General features: G+C 45.7%; 6 protein-coding genes across 10 annotated transcripts; 3 read left to right on the forward strand and 3 right to left on the reverse strand.

The window, feature by feature from the left end:
* Positions 1-1,372: 1,372 nt before the first annotated feature.
* CG15649 (uncharacterized protein) lies at positions 1,373-2,474 on the reverse strand. 2 transcript variants are annotated; one of them, NM_001169749.2, is made up of 3 exons: positions 2,365-2,474; positions 1,915-2,091; positions 1,373-1,851 (listed from the first exon to the last, which is right to left on the reverse strand). In NM_001169749.2, exons 1-3 carry the CDS (start codon positions 2,395-2,397, stop codon positions 1,702-1,704), a joined length of 360 nt encoding a protein of 119 aa, NP_001163220.1. In that variant the 5' UTR covers positions 2,398-2,474; the 3' UTR covers positions 1,373-1,701. The 2 variants fall into 2 exon arrangements, with proteins under 2 accessions (NP_001163220.1, NP_611527.2); NM_137683.5 differs by having other exon boundaries at positions 1,677-1,851.
* A 1,470-nt stretch (positions 2,475-3,944) lies between these two features.
* On the forward strand, positions 3,945-5,391 carry CG34115 (uncharacterized protein). The gene is made up of 3 exons (NM_001043099.4): positions 3,945-4,080; positions 5,052-5,137; positions 5,196-5,391. Exons 1-3 carry the CDS (start codon positions 4,051-4,053, stop codon positions 5,311-5,313), a joined length of 234 nt encoding a protein of 77 aa, NP_001036564.1. The 5' UTR covers positions 3,945-4,050; the 3' UTR covers positions 5,314-5,391.
* A 121-nt stretch (positions 5,392-5,512) lies between these two features.
* On the forward strand, positions 5,513-6,057 carry CG9344 (uncharacterized protein). The gene is made up of 2 exons (NM_137684.2): positions 5,513-5,702; positions 5,774-6,057. The coding sequence occupies exons 1-2, from the start codon at positions 5,612-5,614 to the stop codon at positions 5,920-5,922; spliced, it is 240 nt and encodes a 79-aa protein (NP_611528.1). The 5' UTR covers positions 5,513-5,611; the 3' UTR covers positions 5,923-6,057.
* Positions 6,052-7,275, reverse strand: CG15650 (uncharacterized protein). Of its 2 annotated transcripts, none has more exons than NM_001299726.1 (2): positions 6,656-7,275; positions 6,052-6,583 (listed from the first exon to the last, which is right to left on the reverse strand). In NM_001299726.1, exons 1-2 carry the CDS (start codon positions 6,692-6,694, stop codon positions 6,185-6,187), a joined length of 438 nt encoding a protein of 145 aa, NP_001286655.1. In that variant the 5' UTR covers positions 6,695-7,275; the 3' UTR covers positions 6,052-6,184. The 2 variants fall into 2 exon arrangements, with proteins under 2 accessions (NP_001286655.1, NP_611529.1); NM_137685.2 differs by having other exon boundaries at positions 6,656-6,761.
* Positions 7,276-7,357: 82 nt separating this feature from the next.
* On the forward strand, positions 7,358-12,500 carry CG9313 (uncharacterized protein). Of its 3 annotated transcripts, none has more exon segments than NM_001299727.1 (7): positions 7,358-8,010; positions 9,768-10,198; positions 10,258-10,492; positions 10,554-10,980; positions 11,043-11,120; positions 11,186-11,999; positions 12,070-12,500. In NM_001299727.1, coding segments are annotated over 7 exon segments (2,220 nt in total). In that variant the 5' UTR covers positions 7,358-7,962; the 3' UTR covers positions 12,257-12,500.
* CG15651 (uncharacterized protein) lies at positions 12,295-14,957 on the reverse strand. Its single transcript, NM_137687.3, has 3 exons — positions 13,922-14,957; positions 13,746-13,862; positions 12,295-13,688 (listed from the first exon to the last, which is right to left on the reverse strand). The coding sequence occupies exons 1-3, from the start codon at positions 14,657-14,659 to the stop codon at positions 12,825-12,827; spliced, it is 1,719 nt and encodes a 572-aa protein (NP_611531.2). The 5' UTR covers positions 14,660-14,957; the 3' UTR covers positions 12,295-12,824.
* Between the last annotated feature and the right edge of the window lie 133 nt (positions 14,958-15,090).

A 15,090-nucleotide genomic window follows, 5' to 3' on the forward strand; every position in this document is an offset into this window, starting at 1 on the left:
AGTAATCCGCTTTCACAGCAATTGATGTCAGGGGAAAATCGTCACAAAATGAAAGTTAATACCCAACAACGCGACAATTGATTGAACCTGATGTGATATCCCGTCATTATCATCCAGTTTGCCACTCGGCGCAAAAAGCCCACCCACTCCACTCATTGCCGCCCACTTCTATTATTGAACATTTTATTTGATGTTGAGTGAGCTGATAAGGCTAATGAATGCATGCACCTCAGTGTGGATTGAAATCGGGATCGCCGCTCTGGTGCCCGCGAACCTGGCAAAATATCATTATGATTTTATTTACATTTACCTTTAATAAAAGTCAGCCCGCCTGGCTGTCTTATCGAGATGTCGATGACTGTTTGATTTCGTATTAAATTAGTGTCATAAACAGGAACAACTGTTGCGGTTCGCACGGTTGCCATTTAGATTGGAGTGGGTCGAGTGGGCAGTGGGTGGTGGATAGTGGATAGTGGGGAATAGTGGGGTATAGTGTCGATTTATCAATGGCATATTTACAATGTTGTATTAACAATTTATAAAACAATTTTATGGTGTTATCGCTGCTTGGCCTCGCATTACGTATACGCACCGCTGGCTTTGTGCGCACTCATCAGCTGTAATGTAATTTCCGTTCTGCATTTCCGCTCTCCGCCGATACGAAAAAAGCCACAAATTGTGCGTAATTTTATTTATTTAACGCAGCAGTTTGCTGCGTGCACTCGCTGCATCATTTCGGCGGCACTTCATTTCCGCAACACACACGCAGTTGCAGTTGCATACGCACTTGCCACAGTTGCGGCAGTTGCTGTTGCAGCAGTTGGTGCAGTTGCAGCTGCTGCGATTGCCATTGTTCGCTTAATCCCCGTGATTGTCGGCGCTCAATTCTGGCAATTGAGTTCATTGGCAATTCGCTAATACGTACTTATTTTATAAAGATTAAATAATAAGAACTATTTGCAGGGTATCTGTGGTACTTAATTTTACAAGTATTATAGTATAGTATTCTTCTGCCTTTTCAATTCTACCCATCTATTTCACTATTCACTTGAACTCATCGGAAGTAGCATTATATCATCATAAAATACCCAAATTTGAATCTTTTTCAAGCGAGGCCTAAAAGTATGCAACACATTCGAAACACTTTCCCAGATTTAGCGCGTCCTCATTCCTCCTGATTTCCAAATGGATGTGGAAAAAACCCGCTCACCTGTATCCTTTTACCTTCGAGCGCCGCTCAGCGTTGTCCTGATTCAGCAGCTCGAAGCGAAATTGGCTTCAATTATGCGACAGAATTATGAAATTACAAAAATTGCGAAAGTAAGTAGCTGCCGCTGCTTTTCGCTTGAGCCAAATGTAATTGCGGCAATTTGCAGTTGCAGCCAGTCGGCTAATAACGTTTATTAAAACCACAACAACAACATGGCTGGGGAAAGCAAGGGATCCTGGGACTTACCAACCCCCCCTCTCCCCTCACCCCACACTGACAATAAGCCGCAGAGAATGGGGGAATATTGTGCTGCAACATTGTGCAAATTACGCAAATCCTTGTGAAGCACATTAATGCGCACAATGACAATTAATCGCTGCAAATTAAAATGATGACAATGTTCTGGATTTTCCATGCCCACCCATTTCAGAAAGGATTAAGCCTGGCAAACGGCGAAATGAGAATTAAATTTAAATCATAATTATTTATGGCTAAGCCGGTGGAGGCGGATAGTTCACATTGTGTTCCCCATTCAGTCGTCCCACATCGCGATGTCCTTGCTCCGCCCGCCGCTCCTCGTGCCGCCCATCCAGACCAACGCCCAGTCGCTCGATGAATTTGGACGAGCGGAATCCGTTCTTCTGCAAGGATCAAGGATCAATTGTTAGTTTTGACTGATTACAGGGATTATAGATTCCACCTACCTCGTAGTACAGCGATCTGGCCCTCTTGGCCGCCTCCGGATCAAAGTCCCAAGAAGTCCGCTCGTGAAGAACCGGCTCACCAGCCACGTTATTCTGCAGTGTCTCCGTAATCAGTCGAATGATAAAGCCATCTGCAGGTGGACTAAACTGAAGTAGAAGCAACAGCAGCAGCGGTAACTGGAAAAGGTAAGATATATTATACCTTTCAATACAGTGAATATGACCTATATAACTGAAACTTTTAAACATATAAATATAATTTATAAATATAATTGCCATAAGTTTTTTCTCATCTTAATTGTTCACAGGAAGATAACGAACAATGAGATTACACAATAAACCAATCGATCTGCGTTTATTACTCATACGCCCCGCATTACAATCACTTCCTCTAAACGATTTTATTCACGGCTTATTTACTTCGCTTTGAGCAGATTTCGGAGCACTTACAGCGGCCATAAAGACAAATCTCAGGTGTAACATTGTCTCGATTCGAGTCTGCTTTTCGACGCTGAGGAGCCGCCCGTGCGAGTCACTGGACCATTGATCACTGAAGACCACGAATGGCAGAAATCGCTTAGTTGCATAAAAGGCAGCCAAGCGCCAACTCGAAAAAAATATTGAAAACAAAATCCAAGCTCGCGAGCGGCTACAAAATATGGCAAACCAAACACACTTTGAGAAGCTACACAGTCGAAACGGAGAGTTGGCCGAAAAGAGCGAGATTATGGCCAAGATACAAATCGGCTAACAAGTCTTTAATGAATTTTCAACAAATGCGCTAGCACAGTGGAAAAGTAATCACCTTAGATGCATAAAAATAGTTTATTCAGTATCTCATATAAATCATATCAGTATTTTATAAACTTTTATAGTGTATAAAAAAGTTAATAGGTATTCAGTGCCTATTAATGGAATATGATCTCCGATCTGTGACTTTGCTTGCAACCTTCGCGCGAGTACTTGAAAGACCAGCTTTGAACTGTTTTAATTTTTGTAGCTTCGTTTAATGACAATCCAAATTTGTTTTCATGGCAGACGGAACTAAGTACGCATGGGTATAAGAGAAACCAAAGGTTACTGCCATTTGCCACTGAGCAAACTGAAATAAAAATGTTAAAAACAAACGTCAACTGAAATAGAAGCCGAAGGGAAAATGCGAATGCAAATCCAAATGCAAATGCAGGCAAAGAAAGTGCGCCGGAGTTGCGAAGAAATGGCACAGAGTCGCGAAATGAAGAAAGCAAAAACAGGTTGTCAACTATTTATTTTCCTTCTTTTTTTTTGTCTCCGGCGAAGCATGACTCTTTATGGCTGCAGAAGTTACATAATGGGTCCATCGTCATCTCGATCGGAGGTGGTCATCCAGTCGGGCCACAACCACTTTGGTAATCTGGCCCCAATTCCATTTTTGCCCACTTCAACAGCTGTTTTTCCACTCTTTTCCACGCTCTTCGAAAGTTGGTATGTCTCTTTTTTGGAATCCCAAACCGAAATAAAGAGCCTACGTGCGTCGGCTCAGGTGGCTTTTAAAAGCCAGAGTTTTTGTTTATAAACACATAGTTCCGGCAGGCTTAATTTATGCAAATTTGGCGCTAAGGCTTTGTTTACTCAGGACTTTCACTTTCCCCATGAGTTGCAAAATCTTCAGACTCATTAGATTAAGTAAAGAAGTGAAAACTATCGATTGATGATGTTGTTCTTACTGAAATTGAGAATCTTTGAATCTTGAAATGGTAATATTTAATATTAACTATGCCTATTGATAACTTACCTTCTACATTTGACTAAGTATAGTATCTTGTATCTTCTTATAATCGGAAATTTATTAGTTTAAGTTTGTCATCTTTCAATTTGCAAATTCTTGGTTATAGCACTTCTTTAACTTGCATTTCAAATATCATAAGAGATAGCTAATTAAGTCTTAGCCCAACTTTTTAAGCCAAGCTTGGAAGCTCCCGCTCTCTTCCAAGCTTTTTTCGCGCTCTTTGTGGAGCGCGGCTTTTGGTAGCTCGCCTGGCAATGCAATTCAGTTGCCAAACAAAACGCGATCGGCTAACAACCTCGTACCGCTCGCTCGCAGCTTTAGCTTTACCGTTACACCAGTGATTGAGCACTACAATATCCGAAAAAACCATGGCTAAATTGAGTGCCCTGCTGCTGCCCGTAAGTTTCAGATAGTTAAATTTGGTTTCTAGAGTGTACCTGCCAAATTAACACCTTGTGGGGGGAGCCCACAAGTCCACTGACACAATTTCCGCCTTTTCTGCGCGAAAGTCGCACCCAAAAAGAAAACCGTCTGCATTGCTCGGAAATAGTGACTTGAATTTCCAATGAGCCCGCGTCAGTTCTTCTTTCAAAATCCATTTGTTTTTAGTTTTTTCGTTTCTCCTTTTTGGCGGCCAGACAATTGACACATTTTCGAATCATATGTGGGCCAAATTCGAAGGCTCTCTCTGGCCATGGGAATGGGGAGACCTTGAATGACACGATCTGGCTCTCTTCCGCGCTCTCTTTTGGCCAAATTGAACGCCAAGCGAAATGTGTCATAATCTCCGGGCAACGAGTTGTGGCCAAGTTGCGCATCGTGGCTTTTATTGTTGGTGTAATTGCATAACCGGCGTCAACAAACCGTTGCTTTCAAGTTGACTCAAAAGCCTGAAAGCGATTTCTTGGCCGTCGTCGCACTCGCATTTATTACCACTTTCGTGCAGCTGACACAGTGAGCCATTGAGCATAAATGTGATATCTAACTTCCCCCTAAATCTAGTTTAGCCAATTCAATTAGCTTTCACATAGATGTGGTTTTTTGTTAGAAAACGAATTAAAATCGTACTTTTACTTACAGCACGACCCTGCTTTTAATTGCTGCAATCGTAATAAAATTAGATTGGATATCTAAAATTTTTAAATCATTTGGTTAATAATAATAATTTACTTCTTAACTTCAAATAAATTTACTCAAATAAATTACGATAAGTTTGAATCCTAACATTATGAGAACTATTTCTAATATTAATTTCACGCCAATAGATGGAGCTTAGAAAAATGACAAAAATTGAATTTTTAACTTTACCCAATTGACTTTTTAACAAACCAATATTTAATGTTTATTAACCACTTTCTTTACTTTCCAGCTAATTTTGTTTATTGTGGCCTTTGTGGCGCACACAACTTTTGCTACAGTGCAGCCAAAAGCACCGAACTTCCAGTACTTCGAAAGGTATGCAATTGTCAATTTAAACTATATTAAATTGAATTTATATAACAATATATTTCAGGCCCAAGTACCGTTATCCCTACTACGATGAACACGGGCGCGGAAAACTTCTCTACGGCTACGGCGGACCGGAATTGTACCAATACAAGACCTACACGCCCTTGGAGGGCATTCACTAGTCCTAAATATCGATTAGATGCAATGTAGTCCGTAATTTATGTATTCTATTATTTAAATTAAACTTTCTTTATTACCCCAAAAAGTGTTTTTGAATTCCTCTCAACTTGAACAATAGATGGCGCTCTTGGTGAAGCGAATGCAATGGTCACATCGAAATGTTGTGTTGCAACCTTACCAAACCTGCAGTGTGACCGCAGCATTGCCGGCATAAAATAACAACTGTATTCACATTTGTTATTTATTATTGCTGCCAAAAGGTTTTGTAAACTGCATTTATTTTGAAATCATCTATTGAAAATGTCCCGCAAAGAGGCCCTGTCGCAGTTCATCAATCAGATACACGGACGCCCCGTCGCCGTAAAGCTGAACAACGGCGTTGACTATCGAGGTGCGTTCAATGAGTTCCCAAACACACTCATCACATTTGACAATTTTCCCAATCCACTGACCAAATTCCAGGTGTGCTGGCCTGTCTGGATGGCTACATGAACATCTGCCTGGAGCAGACGGAGGAGTACGTGAATGGGCAGCTGAAGAACAAGTACGGCGACGCCTTCATCCGCGGCAACAATGTCCTCTACATTTCCACGCAGAAGCGGAGGGTCTGAATACAGGAGGGTCTCAACTGGCATGGCACCATGAAGTTCGTAGTTAGAGAACTCTGATTCCTCTGTTTCCTTCAGAGGGAACCTGCGACAACACAAGTGTTTCATACTTCAATATTAAAGCTGAACCAACTTCTCATCATCCTGTATACAAACCAATTCCAGTAGTTCTTGATATACCCCCGATACATTAGACCTCGTTGCTTCGTTTCTTAAGTTTATTCCATAAATACACTATCTAGAGGCGCTAAATTGCAATCCCCACTCAACTGGGATAGTGCGGTGTGCCATACTCGCGGGGAATGGCGCCAAAGTGGCGCAGTTGTGGCACCGAATACCCCGATCCCAGGGCAGCGATTAGGCGCTCTCCGCGATAGCCAAACTTTCGCTCGTAGACCGGACGCCAGGAGCGACCGAAATGCGGATCGAAGGGGATCTCGCTGGGCTGCTGGAACGGAGAGTTGCCGAAGAACAGGCGGTCCAGATAGTCCAGCACCGCCTTCTTCTTCTGAAAATGCACCAGCAGTGGATTGGCGGTGGCGGCGGTGCGCGGATCCTGCGATGCCAGGTTCTTGAAGTACTGGAAGTTCACCAGATCCACATTGGAGAAGTCAAAGACCCCGGGCAGATCGTGCAGCGTGGCTTGGACTCGCACCGAGGAGCACTGTGTTCAGCCAAGGGCAATGTTAATGGGCTGATTATGGTGGCTGGATGGTTGCTTTAATTGACCACTTACCATTACGGCCAGTGCAGCAATTAATACGTATTTGCACATTGCAATTGACACCAAGATCACCAAGCAGACGACGACACCTATACGCTACCCCACGCGGAATCCAACTGATTTGAATAAATTCGGCCAACTGCAGGCCCATCGATGGCGCTGCCTCCCATGTCCGACTGCCCAGCGATTTGCAATCGGTCCCAGGTCTTGTACTATGTTGCAATATCCCATTGCCGCCGATTCGCATTGCCCAATTCCGCCCGACGCGGTGTCCACCAGAGCCCAGCCAAATGTAACACTCGCCACTAATTGGTATGCATGTCGCATCCAGAGGCGTTCCAATCAAAGCGCTCGTCACCACAGCGGATCAATTCACATGACCACCGCTACTTCATTACTCCATGGCGACCATTGGATTGATTACAATCGCTGGATCTTAATGAGGCTGCTTTGTTTAAGGCGAACCAAGATCGGTGCATCCAGCTGCATGTGGAGCATCTGTTTCCATAATTTATGTATGCAAATCGAAACTCGTAAGGTGATTAGCTGATAAATTAGTGAAACATTTAGTGCAACAAGCACTGCTCTTAATCTATTAAAGTTTATTCAACAAAAATCTGTATGAATGAAGAAATCGAGAAGTTAATAATTAAATTGAATTTATTATATTATATATGAAACATATTTCTCTATAAAAGGAAATTTGACGCGGTAGTTATGCACTGACATTTTAACATACATAACTTTGAAGTAGTTCTAAAATTATATCTGTGATGATATATCGGATATCTTTATCCTGCTGGATCTAAACAGCAAATCAAAATGTTAATTTACTTGTTGTACATATTATAGCTTATATAAAACGCCACAAAAGTTAACAACAAAACTGAGCGTATAAAGTTAATCAAAGTATATCCAAATTTCACATTAAGTTTAGCAACTCCTTGGCAAAAATGGCAGGACTTGCCTTTGTTAAAGGACCTTTCCTGTATCTAATCGATATGCAAATGGCGATGGTAACCGTGTGCGTAGGTCGATGGCCAAATTTCTATAGAAACTGAAACAAACAAAGCCATTATAGCAAAGGATTGGCAGAAAGGTCCTTCCCCACAGGATTACGTAAAGTAAGGGCTCAGTTGGCTCTGATTATGTGAAATACGCACGCATCAAAACATCTTTGAGGTCACTGTCAGGAAATCAAACAGAAATCACAAACACAATTTCGGTTGTTGAAACGATTTTTTTAAATTTCAGGCATAAAGTTCTTTCTAAAACTTGAAGATTATCTGTGAAAAAAAACCGAAGAAACCGCCAGTAAAATGGCCACAAAACCGGGAAAAGGTGACGGCAAGCAGGTGAAGGGAAAAGTAAGTAAAGTAGAAATAACACCGCACATAAATACCCTTAAATATTCTGAACTCCATGCACCTTACACTCCGCACGAGCACACATCCTTTCGCCACGAAAGCTGGCGGCGTTGTGACGAAATTCGAGGTCCTTGCTGCGGTACAACGTCTATTTTTGTGTTTAAAACTTGTTTGCGCCTATTTGCGCTTACTTTTTAATAAGTTTGCCTGAAAGCTGGCTCCGCCAGGCAGCTCTCCTTGATGGAACTTTGTCACGGAACATAATTTGCAATTTCCGGACCCATCCGGCGCTCCGGCGAAGGAGTAGCGGAGTAGCGGATGAGTAGCTGCCACCATGTGCGTGCCAAGCTAAAAAATGCGGAGACAGAGGTCCTATCGGGTCCTTGCAATTTAGTTACAGCTACCAATTTATTTGGCTATTGGGCCCATGGGGACTGGAATTTGCAGGATGTGAGTGTCGAAGGCTCATCAGGCGCAACGCAATAAAAGAGTCGATAAATCACTCAGGTATACGACCCTAGGCTCACCTTATCCATTTGGATGCACATCAAAATAAATATGTTTTTATGTAAGAGCCAATCTGGCCCGCTGTTATACCCCACATCCTTCCTCTCCAACACTCCACCCCCACTTATTTCCAGGACCTGCTAATCGAGTTGTGTGTGCAATTTGTTTATTCCACCTCATCCTGTTTGTGACGTCAGGCCGGAAAGTTGTTCGCCTTCGCCGGTGAAGAGGCCGCTGACGTGGCGAACGTCATCACGAATGTCTTGGCTCCAAGAGCTGAGGCTCCTTTTTTGGGTCTGGCCTCAGTCTTGGCTCGCCGTTCTCGCCGCGCAGATTTCCCGGCTTCCTTCAACATTTCCGAACTGAGTTCATTCTCGCCCCAAAAGAAATTTAAATATCTACCAGGATGTGGAAGCTAGCCAACAAGGCCATGGCGGTATATGACCACTAGATTGCATACCCACTAGCAACTCTTAGCTAACCGAGTAGATCTGTGTGCCTGTGAGTGTGGCTGCAGTGCGTCTCAGAATCAGTGCATCCGGATGGCAGTCATCTCCATTCGTATAGCTTTCTAAATGGAATTCGCTTGCATATTTACTATAATATCTGGTTCTGAAACTCACTGCACTTTAGGGATATGTAAATACCACAAGTGCCTGTCTGTGTCTAACGTACTATATAATATATAACCGATATCTTTCCATATGTACTGTACGACTTGTAAATACAACCCGTAGTCGTTTTCTCGAAACTAAAACTGAACTCGTAGTCGTAGCTCTCCATCTCAGACCACAGATCATAGATCATATATAGCCCACCGTAATGTCAGAGGTTGCTAGTGCCGCTGGAACCGGCGATCCTGTGGAGGATCCTGAGATCGCCAGCCAGAGCAGCGATTGTGATGGCGACGAGGTAACGCCTCCGTTGGGAGTTGTCCCTATCAACCGATATTTGGATATATGTATATATCTACTTTCAAGTCGCATGCCGCATAATGCTTGGTTCTCCTCCCTCATGATTCCTCCCCACACCTGCCCCAAAAACTAGTTTGCACCACCCACATCTTAAGGTAGTCCATGTCGGCTGTGGAGTCAGGTAAGTGGCCACTCCCAAGGATCCCGCTCCTAGCTTCGTTTCTTTTTTGTGGCACCTTCAGTGGAATGTTGCATGCTGCACCACACTCTGGAAAAGTCCATACTCTCAACCTGTGCAGTGAGTTAGTCATACTGTTGTTCCAATTTCCCCAGCTGAGGACCTCCAAGAACAAGACAGATGGCCCCGGCGGTGGTGGCGGCGATGCCGATGACTTCGATGCCTGGATGAAGTCGCGCCAGCTGCTCAAGCCCGATGACCAGCTCGATCTCACCGAGGCGGAACTGGGCGAGGAGATCACCAAGGTGCTGACTCCCACCAACACGAACATCGTTCGCAATCTCGTGGTCTATAGCTTCAAGGAAGGCGAGTTTGTTCCGGCTCCGTTGCCCGGCAATACGGTCACCCTAATCGCCTTTGCCGGCAACTCACTTCACGTGGACTCCGATGAGGGTCGCCGTCAGATCGAGGAGTCCGACGAGATTGGCTACCCACTGCCCATGCCCAACTACACTGTGGTGGAGCAGCGCGAGACGGATAACGTCGACGGTGAGGAGGGAGAGGGCGAGGAGGATGATGATGGGGCCACGTAAGTAGTGCCACCATGTCATAACAACCCATTCATTTGAATCCTTGGTACTAATAAAGCGCAAAGGACGCCGCCGTAGAAGACGAGGATGTCGAGGAGGAGGACGACGAGGAGGCCAAGGGCACCGAAGGCGATGAGGGCGAGGGCGAAGGCGAGGGAGAGGGTGCTGCTGCCCGCCAGGAGGACGATGAGCCCGCCCACCAAGCGGCGGCCGTTTCATCCAAGAAACGCAAGCTAATCAACCAGTTCAACTACTGCGAACGTGGTGCCCTCACCTACACAAATCCCAAAAGGGTAAGTAATACAAGTTTTAGATATTCATTGAATTTCTCCTGGATACCATTCCTTCTCCTAGAATGTAGACACCCAGACCATACCCCCACCCCGTTCCCAGTTTGGAGCCAATGTGCTGCAGTGGGTCATCTATGATTCCTATATGGAGAACTTTGCGGAGTCCCAGAAGGACGGCACCAAGAAGGAGGAGCGCAAGCGCGGCAAGAGGGAGAAGAAGTTCCGGGATAAGTCGGCCATTGCCGAGCAGCTCAACAAGAAGTATCTCAAATGCTGGCAGATACTCGAGCGCATGATCAATCAGAATATCTACGATGACATCGCCCACGACTATCGCTACTGGGAGGATCCGGCTGATGAGTTTCGTGAGGGTGAGGGCAACCTGCTGCCACTCTGGAAGTTTCAGTACGACAAGACCAAGAAGATGAACGTCACCGACATCCTGTTCAATCCGAGCTACTATGATCTCTTCGCCGTCTGTTTCGGATCGCGTAAATATTGAAAATGTACCCTTTTGATGAAAACTTTTTGAATGGTTTCTCCTCCTCCTCAGATGACTTCATGAAGCAGACCAATGAGGGTTACTTGTGTCTGTTCACCGTTAAGAATCCCTCATTCCCGGACTATATAAGTGAGTCCCAGTCCGGCCAATCCTTCCTCTCGAACTCATGGATCATTGCATTTCATCTCTTTCAGTTCAAACCGACTGTGGTGTCATGTGCTGTGACATCCACCCAACGTATCCTTTCCTGGCCGTAATCGGTCTCTATGACGGCAATGTGGCGGTCTACAATCTGCGCGAGGACTGCAAGGAACCACTCTATGTGTCCAGAGGAGTCAACTGCAAGCACGGCGAGTGCGTGTGGCAGATCAAGTGGGGTTTGGACATGGCCGATGGCGAGGTGAACTTCTTTTCGGTGTCCTCCGATGGGCGCGTCTTCAACTGGATTCTCATGCAGAACAAACTGTGGGTAACCACCATCATCACATTGTACCGCGAAAACGGACTGGTTGACGGACCAGATGGCACAAAGGTCACGCTGAAGAGCGGAGGATCCTGCATGGTGTTCCATCCAGTGGATAATAAGATATTTCTGGTGGGCACCGAGTGTGGTTACATCTACAAGTGCAGCACGGCGTTCAGCTCCAAATACCTGATGACCTACTATGCCCACAACATGTCCGTCTATCGCATTGACTTCAATCGCTTCAACAGCAACATCTTCGTGTCCTGTGGCGCCGACTGGATGGTCAAGGTGTGGGAGGATATGCGTCCAGATCCGCTGTTCATATTCGATCTTGGTGCCGCCGTTGGCGATGTCAAGTGGGCACCTTACTCGAGCACCGTCTTCGCAGCGGTGACCACCGAGGGCAAGGTCCACGTTTTCGACCTAAATGTGAATAAGTACAAGGCCATCTGCATCCAGGCCGTGGTGCCCAAGCGAAAGAACAAGCTCACCAGGTTATCCTTCAACGAGAAGCTCGCCTTCATTGTGGTGGGCGATGAGAAGTAAGCACCATACCAAGTATTCAATCTATATAGGCAATATATATTTATATATTCCAATTTCTGTCTTTAGGGGCGTCACCACTTCGCTGAAGCTATCGCCCAATCTCCGGATGATGGTGAAGCCGCCGAAGAAGCAGCTGTATCTCGACCAGAACACCCTCCAGATTGGCAAGTTGGAGAAGCTGCTTTCCCTGGTGCGGGAACTTCCGGAAGGTTCAACTGCGGTGCCCGATGCAGCCACAACCGTGCGAAGTTAAATCCCAACTTTTAACCAATTCCAGAAACACACTGTTTTCAGAGTTGATGTATTATATTTTACACATATAGATTATCTGCTGGTTCTGAAAGAATCCTGATTCATCCGTCTTGTGTTACGCTATGTTTCTATCCATCTAACAAAAATTTGCTATCAACCAACAAAAGGAACTTAGAAGCAATGTATATATAGTCACAAAATTGTATATATGCTTAAAAACGAAATAAATTATAGAAACAACTACGATCAAATCCGTTTTTAAGTAGTTTTTGTAGATCTTAGGATCATAAGAAGATTAGGATACATTATAATGCTAGTTGAAAACATTGTACTTTAAAAATGATATTTCATATAAATGAAATTTGTAGGGATTGTTCGTTCAGTCGGATGTTTAGTATATTGATTTTAAAACAACATTAATATCAAGAATCTGAACTAATAGCTTACTTTAATTGGCTGCATCCTATAATTCCTTAATAATCACGATTTCGTTTAGCAAAAAAAAATTAAAATATCCTTTTCACAGACATTTTGTGTTTTTTAAAACTATATTTTTAAATAAAGCTGCCTCAATCCTCATCCGCATCCAAGTCGGCGGACTTCACCCGGATGCGCTTCTCCTCCAGATACTCCAGTACATTGTTTGGGCACATAACGCTCTTGCCCAGAAAGAGCACCGTGGACATCGGATGCAGGTAGTCCGCCGAGAAGCTTCTGGCCTTCCAGCCGAAGAAGCCACTGGCCTTCGCCTCCGTTCCACTGATGGAATAGGGCAGTAGGTTGACGCCCACCTGGTTGGGCTTTGAGAACTGGACGCGGAAATGATGGCCATCGGTGGCCTTAATCCAATAGAAACCCTCGTTGTCCACATAGGGCTTGCTCTGCGACTTCTTCATCGCATTGGATCGCTCCAGGTCCTGGACATTGAAGCTAATGTCGATGTCGTAGGCATCCGGAGACAGGTGATTGGTTTCGATGGCGCTCTGCAGGGCTCGGTTGTCCAGCCAGTAGCGTATGCCCACGTTCTCGAACTCCTCCAGCACATGGTTGAAGGTCGTCCTCAGCTTGTCCAGGCAGCACGGTGGCGTATGCTTGCCCAGGTAGGAGTAGTACGGTCTCTCGTTATAGACACTGCCTATGCAGGACTTGGTGGTCCGCTCGCAGCCGAACAGATCGATGTCGGTGATCAGGGGCAGCGAGGTGTTCGAGGACGAGAACTGACCATCCAGGACCAAGCCGTGACCCTGACCCCAAACCTCCCGGGCCTGAGCCTTTCCTGGCACTCTGTATGCCCTTCTCACGATCCGCTTGATCTGCAGTTTCTTGTACATCTCACGGAACTGCCGACGGCGCAGGTCCATCCTCCGCTGTTTGGTGTGAAAGGAGGCGAATAGACGCCGTCCCTCTTGAAAGGCTTGCGGGAACACCGTGGTCTGGACAGGATTTCAGTTGTTATTGGTGCTGGGAAACAAGCATAAAAAAGTACTCACCGAGAGATTGGCTATCTTGGCCTGCATGTAGAGCATTTCCGGAAAGGGCAGGGAGAAGGGCTCGGGCATGGCTGCCAGAGCAGCTGCATCCAACAGGATTGCGTGCTTCTGCAGGAACTGTTAAGAACATACATTATTTTTGCAACTTATAAACCATATCCCTGAATTTTACCCACCAAATCACATCGTCTCGTATCGTTGGTTGCCACCAGCTCCAGTGTCCAGTCGGGCAAATCCAGGTTCATCTTGACGCAGCTGCTGAAGGACTTCAGATTGCCGGCGAAGGGTACTAGCACCATGCGTCGCACCAACTGCTCCGGCGGCACTGGAGGTCGCTGCTCCTTGGGCTGACCCGGCAGGCCCATGGAGTTGATCTCGCGCAGAATCTTCTGCAGGATGTTCTTGCTGTTCAGCCGCACGCCGTCCGGCATGATGAGAGCGTATTTGGTCCGAATGGACGCCAAGGGATTCAGCTCCTGCCGCGTTCGCCGCACATCGAAGGACAGACTCTGGAATAGCACGGTGCGCTCCTCGCCGGCGGTTAGGTTCCGTTCGTAGTTGACCGGCGGATAGGCGTACTCGGCACCGCCATCCTGAAGCACCAGGATGGGCATGTTGGGTATCACGTCCAGGATGCTGTCGATCGATGCCTTCAGATCCTGCTCAAAGTTGTAGTGGCCATAGAACACGATGGTGATGGACTTGCGTATGTGTTTGTTGGCATTGCGCAGCTTCTCCTTGGGCGACAGCTTGGCGGCCTTTGGCGGTTCCTCTGCCGGCTGAGATTCACCGGACAGAGCCCTACTTATCCGCCGCCAGAGCAGCGTGTTCCACGTGTAATAGAGAAACACCAGATTGGCCAGCAGAAATCCGAGCAGCAGCAGCTTGACCAGACGCAGTCGGAACACCTTCATGGCGAGTGTGCAGGATGTGCTCGCGATTCGCTAGATTCTGATGTTGTGTGTATCTGTATCTGTTTGTCCACCCGGGTATCTACACTGCAACTACATGACCGCGTTCTTCATCAGCACATCCTTCCAAGGATGATTGTTGCTCATACTCAATGTGCAATTGGCTTGACTGAAGGACTCATTTAACTTTTTATTTTCCGCTTTTCGAGAACTTTGTTTTTGTGCCTATTCCTTTTTCTTCGGCTATGCGCAAATACCGATTTCCTACCCCGCGGAAAAGCGCTTTCAGCTCGAACAGCTGATGGCGCCGGAGCTGGAAAAACGGATGAAAAGCTTCCTCCCAGGATATGTGACCGTATATCATGCCATTTTTAAGAGCTTTCCACTACGCTTTTCCCGCGCAAAAAGGACAAAATCATTTTTTTTTTTGTAAA

The sequence above is a fragment of the Drosophila melanogaster genome, chromosome 2R, assembly GCF_000001215.4.
Source record: "Drosophila melanogaster chromosome 2R".
NCBI lineage: Eukaryota > Metazoa > Arthropoda > Insecta > Diptera > Drosophilidae > Drosophila > Drosophila melanogaster.

What these genes read in the sequence shown, in the direction of transcription:
- CG9344 (NM_137684.2), top strand. Translation starts at nt 5,612, where the DNA reads ATGTCCCGCAAAGAGGCCCTGTCGCAGTTCATCAATCAGATACACGGA. An exon ending in CAACGGCGTTGACTATCGAG is followed by an intron (nt 5,703 to 5,773) that starts GTGCGTTCAATG and finishes ACCAAATTCCAG; the next exon opens with GTGTGCTGGCCTGTCTGGAT.
- CG34115 (NM_001043099.4), top strand. Translation starts at nt 4,051, where the DNA reads ATGGCTAAATTGAGTGCCCTGCTGCTGCCC. An exon ending in TGAGTGCCCTGCTGCTGCCC is followed by an intron (nt 4,081 to 5,051) that starts GTAAGTTTCAGA and finishes TTTACTTTCCAG; the next exon opens with CTAATTTTGTTTATTGTGGC. An exon ending in AACTTCCAGTACTTCGAAAG is followed by an intron (nt 5,138 to 5,195) that starts GTATGCAATTGT and finishes AATATATTTCAG; the next exon opens with GCCCAAGTACCGTTATCCCT.
- CG15649 (NM_001169749.2), bottom strand. Translation starts at nt 2,397, where the DNA reads ATGTTACACCTGAGATTTGTCTTTATGGCCGCT. An exon ending in GATTTGTCTTTATGGCCGCT is followed by an intron (nt 2,092 to 2,364) that starts GTAAGTGCTCCG and finishes TACCTTTTCCAG; the next exon opens with TTACCGCTGCTGCTGTTGCT. An exon ending in CCAGATCGCTGTACTACGAG is followed by an intron (nt 1,852 to 1,914) that starts GTAGGTGGAATC and finishes TGATCCTTGCAG; the next exon opens with AAGAACGGATTCCGCTCGTC.
- CG9313 (NM_001299728.1), top strand. Translation starts at nt 7,963, where the DNA reads ATGGCCACAAAACCGGGAAAAGGTGACGGCAAGCAGGTGAAGGGAAAA. An exon ending in CGCCGTCTGTTTCGGATCGC is followed by an intron (nt 10,981 to 11,042) that starts GTAAATATTGAA and finishes CCTCCTCCTCAG; the next exon opens with ATGACTTCATGAAGCAGACC. An exon ending in ATTGTGGTGGGCGATGAGAA is followed by an intron (nt 12,000 to 12,069) that starts GTAAGCACCATA and finishes TTCTGTCTTTAG; the next exon opens with GGGCGTCACCACTTCGCTGA.
- CG15650 (NM_001299726.1), bottom strand. Translation starts at nt 6,694, where the DNA reads ATGTGCAAATACGTATTAATTGCTGCACTGGCCGTAATG. An exon ending in TTGCTGCACTGGCCGTAATG is followed by an intron (nt 6,584 to 6,655) that starts GTAAGTGGTCAA and finishes GGCTGAACACAG; the next exon opens with TGCTCCTCGGTGCGAGTCCA.
- CG15651 (NM_137687.3), bottom strand. Translation starts at nt 14,659, where the DNA reads ATGAAGGTGTTCCGACTGCGTCTGGTCAAGCTGCTGCTGCTCGGATTT. An exon ending in ATACGAGACGATGTGATTTG is followed by an intron (nt 13,863 to 13,921) that starts GTGGGTAAAATT and finishes TGTTCTTAACAG; the next exon opens with TTCCTGCAGAAGCACGCAAT. An exon ending in CCAAGATAGCCAATCTCTCG is followed by an intron (nt 13,689 to 13,745) that starts GTGAGTACTTTT and finishes AATCCTGTCCAG; the next exon opens with ACCACGGTGTTCCCGCAAGC.